General features: G+C 47.3%; 1 protein-coding gene across 2 annotated transcripts in view; it reads right to left on the bottom strand.

The window, feature by feature from the left end:
- Positions 1 to 1,854: 1,854 nt before the first annotated feature.
- Positions 1,855 to 24,015, bottom strand: part of CADPS (calcium dependent secretion activator) — a 534,502-nt gene continuing 512,341 nt past the window's right edge. For both annotated transcript variants that reach the window (XM_075549950.1, XM_075549951.1), the window contains 2 exons: positions 6,307 to 6,411; positions 1,855 to 3,094 (listed from right to left, as the gene is read on the bottom strand). In XM_075549950.1, coding sequence (XP_075406065.1) covers positions 2,915 to 3,094; positions 6,307 to 6,411 — 285 coding nt within the window. In that variant the 3' untranslated portion in view covers positions 1,855 to 2,914. The remainder of the gene's footprint in view (positions 3,095 to 6,306; positions 6,412 to 24,015) is intronic.

Raw genomic sequence — 24,015 nt, 5'->3', positions numbered from 1 at the left:
TGTACTTGGATGCCAAGAGGTTTGAGATTTGAGTCTACCTAGAGGCCCCTCAGAAGAAAGACCTGGCATTCTGCTTCTTCTGAAACATCAGCCACGGACAACCGTATTAAGCAGAGTTACACTCTGTCACCCAGGGAGTGGGCATGAGCGGGAATGTTAACTGACTTATGATGCACGGGCTATGTCTGGGGATGTGGGTTATATCACGCTTATTGACCTGAGTGGTTGTTCCACAACTGTGTGTACATTGTGGTAAATATGGAGCTGGATTCTTAACATTTGTTCACGTTTCTGTTTGCATGTATATCGTATTTTGGTAAAAAGAATTAGAAAGGAGGAAGGCAGTAGCTTAGGATACCAAAGCGAGCTCCTTCTCAGCTTTGACTTTGTGGCCAGGTTAATCTGGAGATCCAGTTTGGTCAGTTCTTGCCGTCTGGTTCCTTCTGACATCACTCCTTTCGCATACCAGTTGCCATGGAATTGCCACGCGGAGGAATGACTTTGCAGACTCCTCAAGGCCAGGCTGTCACGGATTCTCCTTTGGATGGAATCTTTTGGGGGACATGCACACAGTTCTTTCTGAGGTGGTCCTCAGGATGCCTTTGGATCATACTTTGTGGTTCTTCACCCATTTCCATAGGGCTTCTCCAAGAAACTGTGAGCATTTTTCCCTGTTTCTAATTTCTATACATCGAACAGAGGCTTCCTATTTGCTTTGCACATTTTTTTGGTGGGGAGGGGTTGTTTACCATTGTTGCAAGAGAAGTGCTTTAAATTTTCTACTGAAAGTACAAAACAAGTGCATTTTTTAAGCCTCCCAGCTTTACCACGCTCACGTAGATGTGTGCAGTTGGGAAATGCTTTTCGCCACCTGAATGATCTATGTCATTTGAACCATGTGGTCCTCGGCTGCCGCCTCGGAAGGATGCCATGTAACCGCCACTGACTTCAATTTGCTCATCTGTGTTAAAGGTAACAAGAATCTTCGCCCAGTATGGTTGTAGTATGATTTAAATGAAGTAACACCTGTGAAATGCTTGACACAGAATAAGTTACCCATGAAGTGGGAGTCACTGTAAACTGTCTGGAGTAGGAAGAAGGGCTTACTCGCACTCAGATCTCAAAGACTAACCAGAGTGGAATATGCTGCCTGGAGAGGGAGAAAAAGTTGGGGGCCCTCCTGTTTGCCATATTGGAAAAGTAACCATTCCCTAAGACCTCAGTGATTCCCTCCCTCACCCCCCCCCCCCACCGGGAGAGGCCAGTTTGGTGACACATTCATTTTTTAAAAGGTGGGGTCAGATAAAAAAAGTTTTGATTTCTTTGAAACCCAACGGATTATATGGCTGACAGGGACTCGGGAGTGGAAAGAGTGCTCTGAATCTTAGAGAATCTTGTAGAACACTTTAACAAATATATAAGAATCATATATAATTGGCACACGCTTTGTTTGAATGCAAACACTGCTGTTAAAGTGGTGCTTAAAAACAGTTTGTTGGCCTTCCCTCCATACAGGAGAAACATTTCTCTCGTTTACACTACTCCCTTGCTTAGCAAACTCTTATTTATCTTACAATGCAAGTGTTGTCTGCCCAGCATGTCCAAATGCCCACAGATGCTGACTTCGTGGAGTCACAGCGAATGGGATTTCCAGCGTTTGCTTACGGAGAACGAGCTCTGAACATGGGAAAACGACCCGCTCCCAGAGTTTTAAAAACACTTTAAGAGAATGGCCACTTCCTACCTGCTTTGCTGGCTTCTCTCCTTGCTTCTGATGTCTTGGTTTTGACCTTCAGAGACAACGTAGGGCAAGGAAAAATAAATAAAAAGACTCAGACGTGCATTCGTAGGACATCTGAATAGGTATTTATTGAGAAGCCAGTTTCCCACACTTTCATAAATGTAGGCTTTCAGCTAAGGCCAAAGCACGCGGGACCCACGACTTTCCATAGGAGGAACTAGCTCTGCAGAGGGCTCCAGGGCTGTGCGGTGACAGATCAAAATGCAATGTACACGACAGATATACAAAACATGGTGGAACAAAATGATTCAAATTATGTTTACAGTCTACTGAAGAAATATCCACATCTCATTATAAACACATTTATATAGTCTAGGGCTGTCAGTTAAATAGTCAGGGTTTGTTTGCTTTTTACATACACAGTTTTTGAAACTTAGAAAGCAAAATGAGACATTTAGTTGGATACACTGAGACAGAAGGCAGTTGCTCTGACCTGTGCTTCATGGTACATCATGAGAGGCTCGCCCTTGCCGTGGCATTAGAGAGGATCAATCCCTTGGTATGGAACCATCCATTTTTTGTTTTTTATTGGGGGGTGGGGGGTGACTAACTAGATGGATAAATGAAAGGATGTGCTAATGAGGATATAAGGGGTTCGTTTGTTTCGTTCTGGGGAACAGAAATAACCCTAAGTTGGCTGCTGGAGACTTGCCTTTTGTTTTCCGAAAAACAAAGCAGATCTAGGCTTCTCAATTAATTGTTTATGTACTCATTTAAATAAGTGGCACATATGAAACAGAGAAATGAGAGTGATCATTGTACTCGCCCTCACATCCATTGACTGTCAATGTATACACAGTACATTAATGAAGCATCATTGAACTTCGCTTAGAACAGGGACACGCCTAGCGGTTGGGCTATGGATTCTCCATGAACGGTATTTAAAGAATGGTGCTCCATATTGCTTGTAAACATAGAGACATGGAACCAGGAAATCAGTGGATTCGAAGGTCGTTTGCTAATCTTGGTACCACAGAGCTAAAATGGCAATTGTATTGGTAAACACCTCGTGGGCATGGGAGTTGACAGAAATTCCCTAATGGGTTGACTAACAGACTAAGGACATGCATTGGTTACAGGGCTCCGTCCCAGTGGGCTTTGGGGTCCAATGACCTAGTCATCTTCTTCCTCTTCCTCGTCACTGTCCTTCATGCTGATCCCCTGAAGGCCCCCGCCCTCGCTGACAGAGGCTGTGGCTTCCTCCACAGTAAGCCGGTTCCGGATGGTTTCATAGGTCTTGTTGTTCAAGGTCGAGTCCAGGACCCCTTGCAATCGGAAATCTCTATAGGTTTTCTAAGGAGGGAAAAGATGCAGTGATAAGGGAGATCGATCTCTACCCTGGGCAGCGGAGGATCCAAAGCAAGTAGGGGTGGGAGAGCAACCAGCCTGCAGCTAAGGGCCACCCTCGATGCGCTGTCAAGTACAAAGCCACACGGCTCACTTTTCCCTTGTACTGAGAACCGAGACTCATTGAATGACAGAAAATGAGACATTGTGACAGGATAAACTCTATTAGAGGAGACAAAGCAAAGAACATAAGCTTGTGTTTATTCAGTTCCATAAAGGGAAATGTTCCATAATTGTTTTGGTTCCTTTTTTTCTGGTCTGGTTCTTTTTCTTAGGTTATTATCATATAATATGATAGACAGTGTAAGGGGCTATAACATATAAATAATGGATTAAGTGATAATGGTATTTTGTGATTTCTGTGGCAGTCTGCTCTTTAGTATTTTTTTGAGGCTTTTAATTGCATGAGCCATATCCCTCTGTCTCCTTCACAAGACAGACATATGCATGTTGGTATATGAAACCTATTACGGGCAGCAACAATTATGGGGAAGATGGAGCGCTAATGCCTCATCAATATGTTGCAGGCATGTGACTCACTTCCCATCTCCTTAGGAAAGAGCTGTATCTATTCCGTTCACAACTTCAGGGTCTCAGGGAGGGGGAAAATTGGCTCTTTTTCAAGAACAATGGCTTGGTATTACTATGCCGCAAGTTCCTTCTTTGTTCCTTCAGGCGATTTCTCTCGGATTTCCTTAGGTATCCTAGAGGCTGTTTTTCTAGAAATCCCTTAGTGCTAATTGAACATGACCAGAAGCATCTGGCTGTTGTCTACTTCATAAAAAAATTTTTAGAAAAGAAAGAAAAGAAAATTTAAAGGTCTCTCTCTAACTACAACTCTCCTCATCACACTGCATATCATTTTGGCTTCGGATTCTGCTGTTTGTTGTTCCGATTGATATGAGAAACTTTCTAAAGGTGTGAGAGATGGGGAGGCTAGCGGATTTCAATGCCGATCCTATGATGCTTTCTCTTTTTGGTAGTTTATTGAGTGCGGTCAGTAAATCTCAGTGGCAGCCCCCGTGATTACTGCCGAGTCAACGAGCTCCGGGGAGTCCAGCGGCATGAAATCACGGGTAGAATAAACACAAGTCTTGTTTTCCAGTGTATGCTTGGCCCTGACGGATGGCTCATCGTGCCTTTAATTTATTTATTTTAATTCTTAAAAGTAATCTGGCCTAGACAAGAAAATCCAAGGGCCTCTTAGTTATGGACCAAACTTTGCCGCTCTCCTTGGAAGAGGAAGCTAGGTGGTGGCTGGGTTGTGCCTTAACCGTGAGGGAAAGGTCAGGCATGGTGTAGACCAGAGGGCCAGCTGGGTCATTTGCTTTTTCTTTATTTTTTTCACCCTTGAATCAATTGTTCTGTTGCCACTTAAAACAACACAATTATTGCTTTAACCTGACGGTATGTGCGGGGGATGGTAGACATTCATGTATTCTTCCCCTCATTCAGATTTCAGAGCTGTGGGTCCCAGTGGCCCCAACTACTCATTTATTCAATCCTCCATATTGTAAAACAAGTCGGTAGGGGCTCAACTAACAGCAAATGTTTGGGTGAATAATTAAATGCTTGCTGAATACTGAATGATTGAATGAACGAACGAATGAATGAATAAACAAAGTGGCTGCCTAGATAGGAAAGAAAGCCAATTATTCTTGGAAGTTCGCCCTAGTGAAGGAGACCTCTGGGTGATATGCTTGGCAAATAGGTGGTGATTTCTGTTTTCTGTGTGTTTTGGCACCAGCTCAGCTGTGCCCACTCCTGGCAGCATGGAGGGGTCCCTCTGGCCAGGACATTTCAGTGTCCCTTCCTTGGGGATCATGCCTGGGCTTTTTGGAAGAAGGATTAAGCGAAACCTGCGCTCCAACGGATACATATCAATTTCTATAATAAAATATAGCAAAATAGCACCATTCCCAACACCGATCTGAAAATTTCGGTAAGGATAGTCTTTTAAAATATTAAAATCTCTCTTCTTCTCATGTCCACCCCACAGGGATTTCATGTCCCGGAAGTGAAATTCGAAGGGTCAGGTCAGCGAGCCTGTCTTAAGGCACTGGAGTGAAAAACACACAAAAATGAGGCTGGATCCATCCATAATCCAAATGCATGTGTTGTGTTTTTACAGAGCCTCAGTACACTGCTGTTTATAACCTTCCCTGGGTTCACGCTTTGTAAGATCAAATGCAGATGATAATAATTCTCTTTAATTACACACAACCGAACAGTAATTGGTTTTAAGTCAGCACTGGGCTAGAGGAGCACCTTTAGTGAAACGGTGCTAATCCGAAAGCCACTGCAGAGGGGGGTGCGGGTGGGGGTGGGGGTGGGGGGTGAGGACGGAGCCTTTTGGCAAAATGTTAAACAGAACTTCAGCTAGGCTGGATTGCGGAGATATTTCAAAGGAGACTTTGTGCATGACCACATTTTAAAAAACCTTCTACAGTGAAGCATCAAATGGAAACTGAAATGATCAAAAATGTATTTACCCCCTTCTGTGATCTTATTATTTCATGTAAACCACTGAGATTTCACGCTGAAATAATTATCATTAGTCCAAGGCGCACACACATGAACGGGGGGTGGGGGGGAAGCTCCTTTCAGGGCATGTTATCTCACCTTGTGATCCTTTCCATTTGATTGTATACACGCATTGTAAGAGAAACTACTTCAATTAACCATGAGAACAATATTGATTTGCATTCTGATCATTATCACAGGACATATTTAGAAATCGCTGGAGGTAAATATTTCTATTAAATTAATTGTGGCAAAAATTTATTTAATTAAACCATAAATGAAATTGGTAATTGATGTGATTAGCACAGTGATACCAAATGGCAGCTTAGGAAAATGTAGTGCCCGTGGTACGCTGGCCCTGGTGGTATTTTTGCTGCGTGGCCCATCTGAACAATATCTTTCTAGCCTAGCATCCGTCTCAACAAACTTTCTCTTGGTGTTTGTGTAAGAAATTAACCATGCATCTTAAAATGGGTTTCATAACAACATTTGGATGAGATTTTTTTTTAATGAGATCATCTTGGTTTATCCATACACTGACATGTCTCTGTGTTAAGGAAGTTCCGTAGCCAGTTAATGGAACACATTTTAATCAGCTATTTGCAAAGAAGAAGAAGGATTTTTTTTTCTTTTACCTTTACCATCCTAATTAGAGTTTTCAACTGATAAATGTGAAGCTGCAAGTCCATCCGGTCGGTCAACCAGGTGCAGATCACGTTCACGGAGCTGTTGTACCATTGCTGCAAAGAGAGACGACAGTTCTCCAGCCAACACACTAGGGAGGGTTCACCGTGCAAACAGGGAATGGGCACCTCGCTCTGATCCAAGAGGAATCAAAAACGGTTAGAGACTTGGCAAGCAGAGAGAGCAAGCACACTCACTCACACCAGCTCCCAAGCTCCCAGATCAGCCGACGGGAGGTCAGTGTGGGCTCTGAGGAGAGCCCCTCCACCACAAGCATCTCATAGAGTCCACGCATAAAAGACCACTCTTTAGCTTTTGGGATTCCCCGTGGGATGGGTCCAGGGCACTTCGTGGCGATGTCCCAACACCATTGTTTCTGGGTACCCAGAGAGATGGTGGCTTCCTCACAGAACCAACCAATGCCACTTGCCACTTACCTTTTGAAAACTCCAGACCCCCCTGCTAAGTCCAGCTCTGGGACTTTAGGGCGAAGTTTCCCTTCATTTACTCTACGGGGGCATTGGTGACAAAGACCATACTGAGGATTTCTCTGGAAGGGCCAAACTGTACACTGGGCAGCTTATGTGCCCTTACTTTGGCTCCGCAATCTGTCTTAATCTTAACACCAAAAAATGATGGGAGATGAGAGAGAGAGAGGGGGGAAAAAAATCTACAAATGAGCTCATTTCAAGCTGTTGAAATCATACTTCCCCTTAAGGGGGTTAAATTTTGCTTCTTGTCTGTGAAAAATGCTTGAAGCTGTGTCACTTTAGACTGCCACCCCTGTGGTGCAGGAAGTCTCTGGTGCGGTATAATTTTGAAGTACTGCTCATATATTCATAAATCTCACTCGGAGACATATGAACGGTGTTAGAAAGTGTCAGGATGAAAAAAAATCTAATCTTTTAAACTTCACCAGGTTTCATTACGCTCTGTTGCTTACACCAAACAATTTACAAATAAAATGAAAAGGTGTGGACGGACCTATATATTTATTTATGGAGCTTCTATATGCTCGGTACATAGAAAAGATGCAAAAAAAAGAGAGAGAGAATGGTTAGAGAATTTAGACGATGCATGTTCTCATGCTAACCAATACGCGCACACACGCATGCACGCGCACACACATCACACACCAGTTGAGGTTTAAGAAGCATAAATAAAAACATGCTTCTGAGGGTAACTCCACCCTCTCTCACCTAAAGATCATCCAAACTCAGTTTATGCCTAACACTCACAGTTTCCCCGGAGCCTTGTTTCTGACTTAATTTCTTTCTTTATTCTGGAAAAAAAATTAATTTGGGATTTTACTTGCAAGGTATAACTGCCAAGTTTCACCTTGCACGAAATGACACAGTCTCAGCCATGGTGCTCAGAAGCCCTCTTTGCGATCGCTCCTTTCTAGGCTCCTTGCTCGGCACGAAGAGTCAATGGAGGCGCTCTTTGGAGGCCAGCCGCAGACACCGCATCCCTCCCAGCCCTGCAGCCCTGCAGCCTCACTCCTGGCCAACGTCTGCTCTTTTAAAGATCCTGGAGTCGAAGCCGTCAGTTTCAGGAACCTTCTGTGCCTCCCTAGGAGCAGGTGGAGGGGTGTGGCGGGGGCAGGGGGAGGTTTCCCTTCCTTGAGAGATGCAGTTCATTCTGTGGAGAGGGCGCATCCCCAGGTCAAGTTGCTTCCGGCGTGGACAGGTTTTCCCCTCTAGGGGTGAGAATCTTCCTGGAGGTTTTTTTTCCTCTTTTTCTTGGTAGTGGCCTTTGGGGGTTTTCTTGGCACCGGCTGCCTTGGGCTTCTGGAGCTTTCACTCTGCCATGAATCTCAGTGTGCGGAGAAGCAGTCTGGGGACAGAAGTCCACTGGGCACCGGCGTTTCTAGCTGTCCTACCTTTGGGACTCAGCTTTGGGACTCTGTTCACCTCAGGCCTCCGGGTCCATGTTCCCTGCCTGTGTCTAACACACTGTGGAGCGTGAATAGCAATCCGGGGCTCAGATCATCTGTTTTGAGGCTCCTGGGCAAGGCTGTCTCTACCCCGGACCTGCCAAGGTTGGAAGATGACTTTTAGGGAGCCCCAGTGACCTTCTGACCAACCCCCTCCCCCCGCCCCCAGAGCTTCAGGGTGGGTGAAGTGAATGCTCAGGGACACAAAGGAGGAATGTGGCACTCTGGCTTCTAGGCAGAGGTGGCATTTTGCTTTGGCTGTGACAACAGGCAAACCGGCGCTGGCAGTGATCCCTGCCAGCGAGCCTTGTGCAACATGCCTTTTTCTCTTCGCTGAGAGACATGCCACTTTTTTTTTAGGGGAGGGGGGAAAGCGGGGAATGCCACAAAGCCCCCTTGCATTTGATGGAAGCCGTTCCCATCCTTGTAAATGGCATTTGGATAGTAAGATAATGAGAGTAATAGAGAAAAAGGCGGAATGCTAGCGACACTCTTGCCCGGTTGCCGAGAAGCTGGGAGGTAGGAAGTGCATACGGCAGCGGATCAGTGCAGCACGCTCACAGATTCCCACCCCACGAGAGCAAGAAAGCCCTGGAACATCCATGCTTTCCCTCCTGGATCTCACATCTAGCACAAGAAGTGTAAAAAATGTATGATGCCCCATTGGCTACACATCCAAAGAGGCAAAAGGGAGTCAGTCACTCCTTTCCAAACCTTATGCTCAGTAGATGAAATTGGAGGCACTTTTGGATGCAGTACCGTGCTAACTTGGTTTTCTAGAGAGGCGCTTAAAGGCACTTGGATGTTGGAGAAAGTAGGAGGCACTGCCTTCTAGAACTTTAAAATGTCAGAGGTAAAAGGGTTCTTCCCAAGTCTCCTTTGTCCAGGAGCAACCAAAGACTCAGAGAGGTGACATGAATCACCCACGGTCACACAGCCAGTGAACCCAGAAATGGCCGGGCTCTAGGTTAGCCTCTGAATGAACATTTTGCTGGTTCTGGGAGTGGATCATCCCCCAACCGTTCAGTGGTATCCCAGAGATGAGAGGTAGAAAGGGGCCACGGTGGGAGTGTCGACACCACAGACATCAGGAGGGAGCACCAACCAGAGCTCCACCCCCCTGCTCCCAGACAGCCAGGTGCTAACCCTCAAGGGACAGACACAGCCCTGGGCATCTGGGCTGTCCCTGCTCTTCCTCCTGAGCCTGGGGCTCAGGCTGCTGATGAATCAGGTCTGCTTTATTTGAGATCAATGCTAATGCAGCAGATTTGTTATGACTCTTCAAAAGAGGAAATTAATAAAACATTTTTAGAGTTCCCATTTTGTTTTCTCTTTGGTTCCGATATGTCTTTTTCAGAGCTTTCCTAACACCTGGGCACTAACATGTTGGTAAAATGCATTCTAAACCCATAGAATGAAAATCATGGGCTGACCACATGCACTAAGGATTCAGATATAACCATGACTTCTTTGTTGCCTTCCCCAGAATTCAAATATGTTAATTTATGAATTACAGAATTGGGTTACTTTAATCCTAAAAGAAAAAAGAAAACGAAATAACCAGAGAAAGAAAATCCCCGGTACTCTGGAGACCTTTCCAATGCGCTCTCTGGGGAAAAATGCATAAGGATTTCACACTTGGACCCCCACACGCACCCATCACCTCCACATGCACCCATCACCTGCATGGCCTGCCTAATCATAGACCCCTGGAAAGTGTTCACTTCTCTCGCCTCCGCAGCGGCAATCAGCTCAGAAGGCTCTACGGAAAAAAACGCAGACACCTAAGGAGAACTTGCTCAAACCCTGGGGCTGGGGATAAACGGCCAGCCCAGCCTGTGTGAGTGCCTTGCCTTTTGCCTAGGAGTAGACGCTCCCCCAGGGCAAGCACAACCTCCTCCTAGGTTTACCCTGCTTCATTGGAGCCAGAGCCCGGAGGCCAGCTATGGGAAGTGCCCTGCAGAGGTCCTGTCTCCCAGCAAGTGCTCCGCCAAACGTAGCCACTGTTCCTCCTGCTACTGGAATACTGAACAGGTGTGCTTCCAGCACACAGCACAAAGGCGTCCCCTCAATCCCTCTGGAATAGAAGCTTACGCAGCTGATAGACTCCCGTTATGCCCTCTAAAAAAATGGGCTCCCTGGGAAAATCCGGATACGTCACACCCGTCCTCGGTAACCTGGGGGCGGGGGCACTGCAGACAGGATGAAGATGAGGTGGATGAGTGAGGTTTATACGACTGAAATATCGGACTTGGGGATTTTGTTTAGCCTGGCTTTTTGGTGGCACTATTTTTTTAAATGCACATTAAAATATGATTTATCTGGATGCCAATGGAGCCTGGTGATGCAGTGGGTTAACCGCTGGGCTCCTCCCAGCTGACCCCCCATCCCCGGGGGAGAGAGGTGTGGCAGACTGCGCCTCTAAGGAGTGACAGCCTTGGAAACACTATGGAGCAGCTCTACTTTGGCCAATAGGACAGCTAGGGTCAGAAACAGAATCGACAGCTATGGTTTGAAAAAATTATTATTACTTTAATTTTTGGCTTCCTTTTAAATATTGCAACTGAGTGTTCTCAGCACCTGCCCCGGGATTCACTCCCCCCCTGGGAACTCTCTCCCCTGGAGGGGGTACAGGATTGAGGCATACAGTGAGTCACTGCCACCTCATTGAGTACCTGGACGGCTCACAGAAACTGGATTTTGACTTAGACGTTTGGGAACTCCCCTTCATTAGAAATGTAAAACTTCACTGCAACCATGCCCACGCCCATCATCAGTGACTACAGCCAGCACCCGTAGGAGGCTTAATTCCCAACCACCCCTTAGCAACGTGATGTGAATTTAGTGCCCTAACCAGACCTTTATCGCTAATGGTTCATTTGCTCAGAGATCAAGCCACATGTCACTGAGGAGAGGCAATGGAAAAAAGGGCGACAGGCAGAAATGAGACAGAAAGGTTGTTTTTCCAGACTCATCCATCACAAGGGCAATTTGCCCAGACCCTCAATATTACTGGCCTGGAAAATGGTAGAGTCTATTGTTGGTAACAAAATGCTATTTAACACAGCACACACACACAATTAATAAAAATAGTTAACCATTTATTAAACACCGAGCTCTTCCGATGAGCATGAGCTGTGTTAAGCACAGAGCAGGATACAATTTAATCACCACGCTCAGCTCTTAGGAGGTTGGCACTATTAATGCCCCCATTTTTGTCTAGGGGGAAAAAGGGCATAGGTAGGTTAAAGAGGCAGCCTATGATCTCACAACTACTGAGTGGTCCTGCAGCTTTCCAGTTGGTTATTTACAGCGAGCTCCGTGTGAGCTGTTCGACTGCAGCCCTCTGGGTCAGTTACAAAGAAGAGCTTGTTTATGGAGGAACAGCCCTGGTTATAGGGTCTCCCCGGCAGAAATGATTCAGTGGAAAGAAGTGTGTGGGTAGGACAGCGCTGTGGAACCCTCAGAGCCCGGGCTTGGCTTGGCATTGACTGGGTTCTACTTCTCCTGAGTTTAAAAGTTTCTCAGCAGAGATGGGGGCACCAGGGGCATTTCTATGGAAACCCATTCAACAGCCTTAAGGAACAATGAACGACAGGCAACTTAGTTGTGGCTAACTCAAGAACGAGGTTAGAATAAGTTGCGTGGGGATGAGTCGTGCCATTCTCTCAGCTGGAATCTACCCACCCACATCTAGATAGTCTTCCCTAAGGCCTATCTGGGGGGTCCCAAAATGGCGACACCCTGAACTACAACACAAAGGTGCCAGGGAAGTCAGGGCTGCTGGGTGTCTCTTCCAAGGTGTCACAGCCTTGAAAACCCGACAGAGCCCTTCTGCTTTGCACGCATGGGGCTGTCCCGAGTGGAAATCAACTCAATGCTAACCTCCAGCAACAAGAGCTCTCTGGCCTCTTCCTGTTTCCCTGTAGGTCAACAGCTCAGCAACCTGCACAGCTGGAGCGTCGGGAGGAGAAGCCCAGCCAGTAAGTCACAGTCCTCACGGTGGCCTCCATTTCGCCCAGAGAGCTTGGGAGTTCTCAAAGCTATCACATTGACAATCATGTCAGTGCTTGAAAATAGGACACATCTTAATGTTACTTTCAAATCGGTAATGATTAGCCAGAGGAAACAGCATAGCGTTTTCCTACCAGAAGCAGCTTGTCTCGTGGGGAGCTAAACAAGGCAGTGACAAGCGAAACCATTTTAGGCAGAGTCACAAACCTAGTGAACATATTCTAGGTAAAACGCAGCTCGAAAACATGACACACACACACACACACACAGACTACCAATGAGACACGATGCCCTATGCCGGTAGCTGAGGATCATATTTCCTTCAATATCATAAAAAGTGATTTCTCTTGAAAAAAATATGTTGTTTGGTTTAAAGACTAATATGCACACCATATACTCATATATACACCTTCTTGGATTAAAAGTTTGAAATCTACCCTGAATGATAGTTGGAATTTACTAGGAATTGAATTCTGTGTTTAGTTAATTTCTGAATGTATTATATTGCCTTTAAAACCGGCATGTTCAAGCCATAGCGGTTAGGGAGGCAAAACCCTAAATGCCGGGGCAGTTCACTGTTATAACTCTCCATGGGGTCTTTATTAGCATCTTAGAGTCTTGGAGGAATGTGAGGCTCAGAATAATAACATGGCCTGGCAGCTAGAAGGAGACCGAGTCTGGACTCAAGAAGAGTTTAATAGACTCAAGAGGGAAGGCAGGCTAGTCGTTTAGATAATAGATTCTGGAATCAGACTGCCTACAGTTGAATCTTGTTGGCAGATTCCTTGGTCACCGGGCCTCAGTTTTCTCAACTATCAAACAGGAGCGGAACGAGTTGCCATGGCATTTTCAAAGGCCTCAAAGGTACATGAAAGTGGGATTCTGAATAAGGAAGAGAGCAGAAGAGATGCATTTGAATTGTGGCGTTGGTGGAGAATATTAGAGCAATCACGGACTGTCAGAAGAACAAGCCAATCTGCCTTGGATAAGTGCAATCAGAATGCTCCTTTGATGTGAGGCTGGGAAACTTGGTCTCCCATACTCTGGGCATTGTCAGGGGAGACCAGTCCCTGGAGAAGGACATCGTGTTTGGTGCAGTGGAAGCTCCTCAGTGAGCTGGAGAGACACAGTGGAGAGACAGCGGCTGCAACACTGGGCTCGAGTATAGGAGCAATGGTAAGGACGGCACAGGACTGGGCAGTGTTTTGTTCTGCAGTAATGGAGGTTCTGGGAGTGAGCCCTTACTCAATGGCACTAACAAGAACAACAGTGACAACCCTATGGGGAGTGTTTACAACAGAGCTGTTGTTAAGTGCTGTGAACTTTTAAGCAACCATATGACAGAGGAGAGCTACCCCATAAGGTTTTTCAATTTTTTTTTTAATCCACTGGCATCTTTATGAGAAGAGGTTACCAGAACATTTCTTCCTCATCACCCCAGGGTGGGGTCGAACCACCAACCTTTCAGTTATCAGCTGAGCACTGAACTCTTGCACCATCAGAATTCCCTTACAGCCATGCCAACTAGGCAAAACCAAGTGTTCGCTCTCAGTTCACTGTCCCCCCTTCCTTCACAAGCAATAAAGCTTATTTTCTGAAGTGTGAGTTATGCGGGGTTGAGCAGAGAGCTTTTGGGGGCAGCTGCGGCTCTTCAAAAACTGCCTGAGCAAACAGGTAATTTGGGAACCACTTCATAACCAACAGGTAGCTCGGGACTGAAGAGGCCTGGTGAATGGAGGGAGCATTTTATCTTTTCTCTGGAAAGTACCTTTATTCCAAGTCAATATAGGCACACAGCAGAGAAATTGCTTCTGTACCTGGCCTCGAGTGCTCAATAAAGAAATACCATGTTGTGTGTTGGCACGGAGTCAAAGAGAAGGAGAACACACTGACCACACCCATGTGACTGCGTGCCTCGGCTTTTTTGTTTTGTTTTGCTTTGTGACAGGCTGGGTATTATTAGTTAGCCGAGTGGGGTGGAAAAGCACACACCTCAACCTACAATTGTCGCCCTGAAATACTGTAATGAAATCGTTTGCATTTGGAGCTTTCCATGTATATATTTCTTCCTTACAATTTGAGTAATTTAAGAGCATGTGAAAGGCCTTGGCCAGGGTTTCTTTCCACTGCTACCCAAATACCCGTCGCTTCATTAAAGACAGCCACCAACTCTGCGTCGCTGCGGGTCCCTTGGGGCCAACGATCCCCAGGGACCTGTTGCATTTGGTGTTCTGTTCAACGATTCAGAGAGGCATGTTCAGGCCGTCTACGCCAAATGGGCAAAGCACAAACTGGGCATATCTCATAACAAGCTTTCGGACTCTTCCAGGCCCCTCCAGGGCTGAATAAACAGTGTAGGAAGGTAAATCATCTGAGTGCCTGGGGGAAGAAATGGGCACACCATTGGGGTGTCATCTTTGGCCTTACTTGAGTGTTGTGATAATGCAGGATTTGATCTACCCAAACAGCAGTTCTTAGAAGTGGGTATTTCCCAGTCACAGCTTCAGGACGCCAAGCTAAAAGCACCGAGCCACACCCAGACTTCTCAGGCGGCCCAAGTGCCCTTTAGACTGAGTGTAAGGTGTGTGCGTGTGTGTGTTTTATATCTGCAATTATCTGGATGCCCCGAAATCCCTATTGTTGAAGTCTTTACAAGTTGTCATATGCCATAGCTACTTCAGTCTGCCAAGTCTTAAAATCGACATCAAATTCCCTCGGGGATCCAAAGTCTACGACCACTTTGCCCAAACTCTGGGTTCTGAGACAAGAGTTACCTTTAGTCTCTTCTCATGAGGAAGAAATAGCGCAGAAGAAAAACACACATACATTCGCTGTTGCTTAATGTTTTGTTGCCTCCTATATAGCAACATGTCCGGAACTGAGCATGTGCTGTTTTAATCCCCTTAGAAGAGTGGTTCTCAACCTTCCTAATGCCATGGCCCCTTAATACATTTCCTCATGTGGTGGTGACCCCCCAATCATAAAATTCTTTTTGTTGCTACTTCATCACTGTCATTTTGCTACTGTTGTGAATCGGGCGACCCCTGTGCCAGGGTGGTTTGAACCCCCAAAGGGGTCGCGACCCACAGGTTGAGAACCACTGCCTTAGACAGTGTCCAATGGGACCCTAGTGGCACACCTGGTTAAGCATTCGGCTGCTAACTGAAAAGCTGTCACTTCCAGGCCACTGAGCAGGAGAAAGATCTGGAGCTCAACATTCCAAAATATCCCAGCCTTGAGATCCCGATGACACCGCTCTCTCTACTCAATGGTACACACAAACATCCAAAACAGTATCTTAATATTCTCTTGTGACTGTGAGTTGTCTAATCAAGACCAATTTTTAACTCTCTAAACCACGGGGCAAAATATCCAACAACAAGAAAGTCGTTCATATTCAACTTTTAAATGAGCGATCAAAATGAGGAGTCCACACTGGGCCATCTCCCAACTTAATACATTACTACCTTGTAACCCACGCCGGTCGGTCCTGTCAACATGAGCTGCCCAGGGAAAGGTCAAGGGGAACTAAAAGTCCCAATGGATCTTTTCTGGAAGCAAATCTGGCAGGAGTGTTTAATTCCAAACTCAGCTTCCACGAGCTGTCCAGGAGTCTCTCTCCTTGAAGACACATTCTGTGCACGCAGAAATCAATGGTTTGGTTTGCTTGTTGACTGTCTCAGTGAGTTCTAAAAGCCAGCCAAAGCCAGGCTGGAAATTAGGTTGCTGCTTCTGAATCCATCGGATTGTATGAAACCCAACACACCACCAACCCCCTATTTATCCGGCCCCAGGCTTCAATCTGGCAGGGGGTCATGGGTAAGGAGGCGTGTAGGGTCGGAAAGGTTCTCTCACCGATAACCATGAGCTAGACCTGAAAGCATTCCCCACCTCCAAAATACAAACTCCACGTTCTGACTTACGGCTCTCTACTTCATAGACAGGGTGGCGGGGACCCAGAGGCACACACAAGAATCTGTAATGGGGAAGGCTACTTCCTTCCACCCCTGCCTCCACCATTTCCACCACCGGGGTCAAGACTATTCCAAAAGGACAGCAGGAAGGCTCACTGAAGAGGAAACATCCCCCTCTGGAAGTGTGACCATGCAGCAGTGGAATACTCGCATCTGGACCACCCAGCCGTGGTCGCTAAAAAAGCCGTGCGGTCCCTGGTAGGTGGACACGGGCATTTCTTTTCCTACTGGGACTGAGACACCATCCCCATCATGGTTCTGGGGCTGGAGAACAAAGAACAAATCTGGGAGCATTTGTTCAGTCATTTATTTGGTTTCTTTAAAAACATGTCACGGGGCCAACATTTCTCAATCTGTGAAGGAGAATGATGTGACGCCCGGAGAGGAGAACCGAGACTTCTCAGAGGATCAGGTCCAGACAGCGTAAAAGGATGCATTTGTCACACTGCCTGCCACGTCCTCGTCACCTCCTAGGTTGGCACGTAGACGCCCCTTCTCCCTACCCACCTTTGGACACCCCTACCTCCATTTTCCCAGCCTGAAGGCACTCAGCCAGCCCCGACACCCAATCCCTTCTGCCCAAAAGGGCAGCCGCTCCCACCTCCAGCACCAACTCCCACCACCACAGACTTAGTACGGTTTGGAATGTGTGTTCAGGAGACCCTTATTTTAGGAAACAATTAAGTAGAATTAGGCTAATAGTGCGAGGCAGGAAAAGCTTTTGCCCTTTGCTGAGAAATAACTCCTACGTGGAACAGTTACACTAATAAAAATCATGTATTTCTTAAATGCCTCAAAATGATCTTTGCACCAAGCTTGGCAATTAACACTGCCCCACTGAGGCGCATTTATGCCACCGGCTAAGGAGGATTAGTCTCCGCATTCGCTCAACCAATGTCTTCCTTTGGCGAAAATGCAGTGCGAGGCTTTGGGCTGGGAACAGAGATTTCTGCAGGCAGGAGTTTCACAGGGGGCTTAATTCCCTTCTCGTCTTAGAGGGTGGCAGGGTGGACAGGAAGGCCAGGCACCCCTGCCAGGCCCCAATGGAGTCTGTGCCAAGGATTCTCTTGGGGTCTGCCCGTCCTTGACCTCAAGGGAGGGTGGCTAGGTCTTTCTTCGGGTGGCCTGAACCTTGTCTATTAAGGCGATTCGCACCCCCAGGCCCACCCTCTGCCATTCATGGGCCTTTTCTGGGGCCCGAAGCAATAGATTTCCTAGCTCCAAGCCTGCGCAGGAAGTGACCGCTGGGCACAAGGGGGACACAGACCCTCCTGTCGGACTCTTGGTCTCCTTGACAACCCCCCAGTCGGTGGCTTGGGGACCAGGCTTGATTTCTTTTCTTTCTCTGCCCACCCTGCATCCCCCTACCCCAAGCCCCCACCGCACGCTTCTTCCCCTCATTCTTTGGACGCACGCACGTACGACATCCAACAGAAAGTTGCCGAAATAGCAATCTTGTCTCTGAATATATAAATTGCAAAAATTGATATGAATAAATCTTCAAGTAGCACACTGATTGTGGCACATTTGATCAAAAAACGGCGCTCGGCTGCTCGGTGGCTGGGGAGGGGGGTGTCGTTACACATACAGAGAAACATCTGCAACCCCCCGTTTCTTTACTCAGATCTGAATGGCGGTCTGACCTCCTGTTCCTTGCCATGAACCCGGAGTTCGCACTCAGATTTTACATGTTACAGGAAGCCACAGCTCGCCCCAGGGGTGCTGCAAACAGACACGCAGAAGCCAGATGTAGCCCCCCCGCCCCTGCTCCTTAATGCACCTGAAGAAGCGGGCACCTCGAAATTCAAAAGCTGACATGCTCGAAGCTTAAGGTCACTTCAGATTTTGTAAAGAGGAGGACAAAACGAGGACTGCATCTAGGGCTGGGCTGCCAGCAGGGAGGCGGAGGGATTACAAGAAACCTGTGACTCTGCCTCTTTCTGCCTTTGCGGGTAGTTTTTTTGTGTGTGAACAAGTACCATACAACAGATTGAGCCTCGGATAAAGGCCTGAGACTGTGCAAGGGCTCCCCGCTGGGCCTCAGCTGTGCTTGCAATTAGCAACCGGCACGGAGCGATTGTTGTTGGGGGAGCGGATGGCGATGCGAAGTGACAAGTTTTATGGGGGAAGTTGGGAGTGGGGACGCTCCGCAAGTTTCTCTTTCTTTCTTTTTATTTTTCTTGTTCTGCTTAAAAAAAAAAATACACACACACACATCCAAAAAAAAAAAAAAAAAGCCCTTCCTTGGGAGCCTGCAACCTCCTGGCTCAGGGAAAGCTATTTTTTACCCCCTCGTCATTGTGAAGAATCTTCACAAAATCGTTGAAAGAATATTTTTCCTCAATGCTTCAGAATACCGGCTTTCTAGGTCAGAGCTTCCGTGCTGCCCTATTTAATGTCAGAAATACCCATTTGCCTCAAATTAGCGTAGAGCTTGAGGTTGAGGGCAGGAGATTAAGCACACAAAATTACTCAGCAGGTGACGGTGGGGTGGATTTGGGGGTTGAGAAGTCTTTAAAACTGACTACAAGACATTATATACTGCTGACAAAAGGACGTGGTAATGCTACCTGCTTGCTTTAACCACCGTTGTTTGCCTATTCTTATGTGCCTTACTGCTCAGGAGAGCAAAACTCTTGCTGATACTACTCAATTACCATAGTAACTCACACCACTGACCTCTCAGCAGAGCACTCCGGCCCAGCTGAACCAAGCCAGGGCGCTTGGGTCTTTCTTTATTCTGATGGAGACGCAGACGCAGACCTGGATTGGGAAACTCCAGCGAGATCAGGTGACTCCCTCTTTGTGGAAGGTTAACAGGGGGCTCTGAGCTTTCAAGGAAGGGCCTTCCCTCTTGCGGTGCTGAAGTGCATAGGTTTGAGGCTGTGGGGAGCCTTCCAGAACATCATGAAGATACAGAACCATGCCCACGAAAGCGAAAAGGGCACTTGGGATCAACGGCCAGCAGCCTTTCCCAGCTGCAAGCGAGGCTGTGGTTCTCACCTGGGTCTCCAGGCAAGGTCTCCCGAGTCTGGGAGAAGGAACCCTGGAAAGGGAGGCTTCTTGGGGAATAGTTGCTACTTGATTCCCCCAGAGGCCCTCAGTGCAAGACAGGCCAGACACCAGCCTGATTGGATGCCGTCACACGCTACCTTCGAGATGGAAATAAAATGAATATTCCCATGAACTTCCCGCCTGTTGCCTTCTTCGCTGGCCTGTGATTGGGGGTGGGGATACATACACAGATGTGCACTATGTCCTGGTGGTGTCGTGGTTCAAGCACTGGGTGACGCCCTGCATGATCGGCAGTTCAAAGTCACGAGCAGATTCAAGGGAGAAAGATGGGCTTTCTACTCCCACAAACAGTGACACTCTCAGAAAGCCACAGGGGGTCACTCTGAGTGGACGCTGACTCAATGGCAGAGAGAGAGTGAGAGATGTCCTCCTAGTACCAGGGGTGATTTAGATGCTGGGCATTAGATGAAGGGGTTCAAAATGTTCAATGGAAAAAACCCTTTGTCTTATTAGTTCATTTGCTCTGCCAGCATCTTGCAATCCCTTCATATCAGCATAGTACATGTGCTGAGGAGTTTGGTAGTAAAGAAACCCACTTAACGTTGTTTTCCCGAATGCTTCCCAAACGGACCCGACTAGCTTCTCACTAACAGTTACAACTTGAGTATATACCTCCCAGGAACTCAAGGCGACATGAATAATCCTACTAATCGTGAACAATAGCAATAATGGTAGCAGAAGTTTAGCAAGCGCTTACGACATTGCCAGCAATAGTCCAAGCAGTGCATGGGAACTAACTACATTTCATTCTCATTAAAACCTCAATAAGTAATGTCTTTGATCCCACTTTATGTTTCCATAGTGCTGAATATTGATATGAATGTGTACCCTATGAAAATGGGGGAAAAGGGGAAAGATACTAAAGCTCAAAGGGATAAAATGGCTTTTAATTCTTACTGTATTTTTCTGCTCTCCACCCTCCAGTGATTCTGAAGCCCCATGGATTTTCTAAATTAGAAAATTTCCCCTTTAACTCCATGCCCTCTCTCCTATCAAGTTCAATAATGAGAAATGAGACAGAGCTCCCTGAAAAATCCCTCCACCTTTCACCGTAAGGTCCCCAAATCGTGAAATACACCTCTCCGCTTTATTTCTACCAGAAGGACTTGATTAGTTTCCAAAGGCCTGCTGTCCTAAAAGAAAAAGTCCAATTGAAAGAGCAAAATTAGATCTGTGCTCGACTGTACACAACATTAACTTCTGCAACGCTTCCGGGTGATGCGATACAAACAGTCACCGGTGATCAGACCCTGAAAGACGGCACAGGGGCCAGGACATTGGGACAGCGGTTACAAAGCTCCCCGGCTCACCACCAGGACCCGGGACAGACTGGAGCCTGTGACTTCTGGTAAATAGCAAAGTTCAGACACCAGAGGCTAACAGCTAACTCCCAGCAAGCAGACCGGGGGACCGTGGTATTTATGAGAAAAGGAACAAGTCTCTTGTGTACCTGGGCTTCCTCCGTTCAGAACATTTCTTTCTCCAGGAGACACGAACAATGAGCCCCATGTGATTAAGCCCTGAGTAGCTTCTAACCAGGCCTGGCCTGGCCTGCCACCTGGGCCTCCCAGGGCAGGTGTGGCTTGGGCATTAACCAACTGACCACTGTTAACAATCCCTTTTTCTGGGGCCTATTTTTCTCTGGGGATGTCGGGGATTTAGTGCTAGGCCTCCCTGTGCATTGAGAAAATGGACCCCCATGCCTTTAGCCTCTGGTCTCTCAAAGGAGCCTACTGTTTCGAGAAAATGTATAGTTACAACCCGAATCCACACTTTCAAGTTACCTCAATCATGTCAAGCTCAATTGTGTCTAAAATGAAATGTCCCTTTCGGTGGCACACCCTAACACCCTTTATCCATGCGAGCAGTGGGGGCAATTTATCGCAGAATTCATTCTCCGATATGCTTACAAGGACCGAATAAGGTAGAGAAGGATTCAGCCTATGCACTGAATTCCGATTATTCACGCACGGCACCTTCCCACTCCCTGATCGCTTCTTAGGTAGGAGAGCTGCATTAATTCGCAAGCAGATTGACGTAAGCAACTGAATAAATGAATTTGCATTCCATATCGAAATGATTATAGGAATCATACTCTAAAATAAGGGTTGCTAACAACGCATGCATAGAACGCAAAGATACAGTGGGACACCTGCCATCTTTGCCATCCTAAATTGGGGCTGGTTAATCACACCAGGGCTGGCTAATCACCACAGTGAGCACGCACGAAACTCTCTAGAATTGGGTATCATGAATTTTGCGAGCTAAGATTGAAGTTCTCGTGTCGGACTATTCACGGGGACTGTGGGGGCTGTTTCCTGGGCTAAACTGGTTTCATCCACGACTCTGGAGGTCCCACGGCTATGGTCTCATACAGTCATGTCATTTCCAGGCTATCACATGGGAATGCGCCAGAAAATAGGGAAACAGCAGGTTTCTGTTTAAACCACACAACTAGTGTGCAAGCAGAGGATGGAAATCCACCAACACCCCAAGCAGAAGGCGTTTCCAAGAGTTCAAGGACCACAAAACTCAGCAACCTTCCCTGGGCCCAGAACCCCTTCCCAAAGTCCTCTAAGAAGACTGACTTATGCTCACGCAGTCAGCAGGTGCCCTTTGGGGAAAGGCTTCCTTGTGGAGAGGGTCTGACCATGTCGGAGTCCCCAGGTGATGGTATTGATGAACAGACTGAGCGGCATGGCTGATGGTTTCCAGCCACCCAGAGGTACCTCAGAATATGGCATCTTCTAAAAAGCCTGGTGGAGAATAGTGCTGGTCTGCCACGGGGGAGGTCGCTCCGCATTGGACGCGACTCGAGGACAACTGGTTCTGACCGTTTCAGGAGCCAGAGATGGAACTTAGTGGGTTCCCAAGAAACTATCAAAGAGGAAAGTGACAGTCCTCAGATGCTGGGTGGGTTTCACCAGCCAAGGCAGTGGGGCACGAAGGCAGGAGAGAACGTGGCCGGAAAGAGCAGAGCATGGCCACTCTGGCTGGACCTTCTAGGGGGCAACGTTTAGGTGTCCACAGTGGATGCCCCTTTCAAGGAGGAAACAGGACCCGATGCTCAAGATTTCGGGGCTGGTAAGAGAGAGGCAAAGTGTTGCTTTGAAAGAGGGAACCCATATTTCTACCACGTCCAGCTGGTCTCTGCCCCCCAATGGCGCCCTTTCTCTCGCTTTATTTTTAATCTCCGGAAACAGCATTCCCCTCTTACTACTTCTTACTGCGTTTGACTTTAAGTTTTGTTTAGTTTTTCCTCTTTTCTCTTCCCTCTCTCTCTCTTTTTTGTGGAGGAAAAAAACCTGAACAAGAAAAATCCTCCATTTGCTAGCTCACTTACCCAAACCTCCCCACGGTGCCAGCCGGCCCATCATTGTCAAAGGCATAAAGCTCAAACAGAAAGACCCCTGCCCGACTTCGCTGGGTGCCCTGCTCTCTACAGATGGGTGCGACTCCTCAGTCAGGAGACAGACAGTCTGCGCCGGGCCCCACGGAAGACCTCAGATGGGTCCTAGACCCGAGCACATAGAGTTAAACTGTAAATTAGCCATGAGTTAATACGTGCGGCCTGGATCGCCCTGCTTCACCATTAATGCTTCCCATCCACAAGCCTCCCTCCCCCCTTCCTCCCCACCGCCCCCCCCCTTAGAAGCGACAGAATAAGAAATTAAACACTTGTGGGTTCATTCGAAAGAGTGAATGAAATTGAATAAGCTCTCAGTACTTGAGGAGCACAGCAAGCGCCTGAATGGGGCAAACCTCCTAAGTTGAATGGAGTGTCTTTTGGGACCAATTTGTCTCTTTTCACTCTTTATTCTTCCCTTTCTGCTGACAGATGTACAAAGGCGGAACTGCGCCGCGCAGCTTATCCGCATGCACCACAGCAGCTGCCACTTTTGTTGAGCAAGTTAATCAAGCAAATGCCACCATATCCCACTTTCTATACGGAACAACATGTTATAGACAGTAGTCTTGCTAGAAAGAGACTTTATTTTAACTTTGATTGGCTTGGTTCCCCCCCCTACCCCCAGCCCCCTCCCCCAACGCTTCCCCCTTTCCCCCCTAGACAGGAGGGGGAAGAGCAGAGTGGGACTTTGCCCAAACCAAGGAGTGGGCTATGAAAATGTGAGGCTTCATAATAGTATTGGGCGTGAAGCTGGAGACTTGTCTGCGGCTCTTCCTTGCGGATCGAGGGATGCCCCAGCTCTGGAGTGTTTGAGACGCTATTGTTTGCTCGGCCCGCGAGGCTGCCGGTGTCTCAAGTTAAGAAAAGCAAAGCCCAGGGCAGAAATAGTGTTCCCCTACGGATGTCTTGGATTAATTTTATTCTCTTTCCCTTTGTAAAGCAGGTTGTATTATTTACGTATTTCTTTTGCTAGACCTCCTTGCCTGGCCATGCTCACACAGCATGCTAAAGACGTGATTGAATTGCTTTGTGCTTCTTGCTGTTTGTCAGTTCTTGAAGTTGAATGCTACCCCCCACACACACACACACAAAATGCCACACTAATGTGCGCACCAACAAATGCAAACAGGACGCTGTGTCCCCAGAGCTGGGGAAACCAAGTGGGAAGGCTTTAGAAGGGATGTCCCCATCTCCATGTCCACAGTGCCCCAGGCCCCACGACTTGTTGGTGGTCACTCACCCCAGGCAGGGG

The sequence above is a fragment of the Tenrec ecaudatus genome, chromosome 5 (assembly GCF_050624435.1).
Source record: "Tenrec ecaudatus isolate mTenEca1 chromosome 5, mTenEca1.hap1, whole genome shotgun sequence".
NCBI lineage: Eukaryota > Metazoa > Chordata > Mammalia > Afrosoricida > Tenrecidae > Tenrec > Tenrec ecaudatus.
The sequence above is the reverse complement of the archived record's forward strand: the minus strand, read 5'-3'. Positions and strand labels throughout refer to the sequence as shown.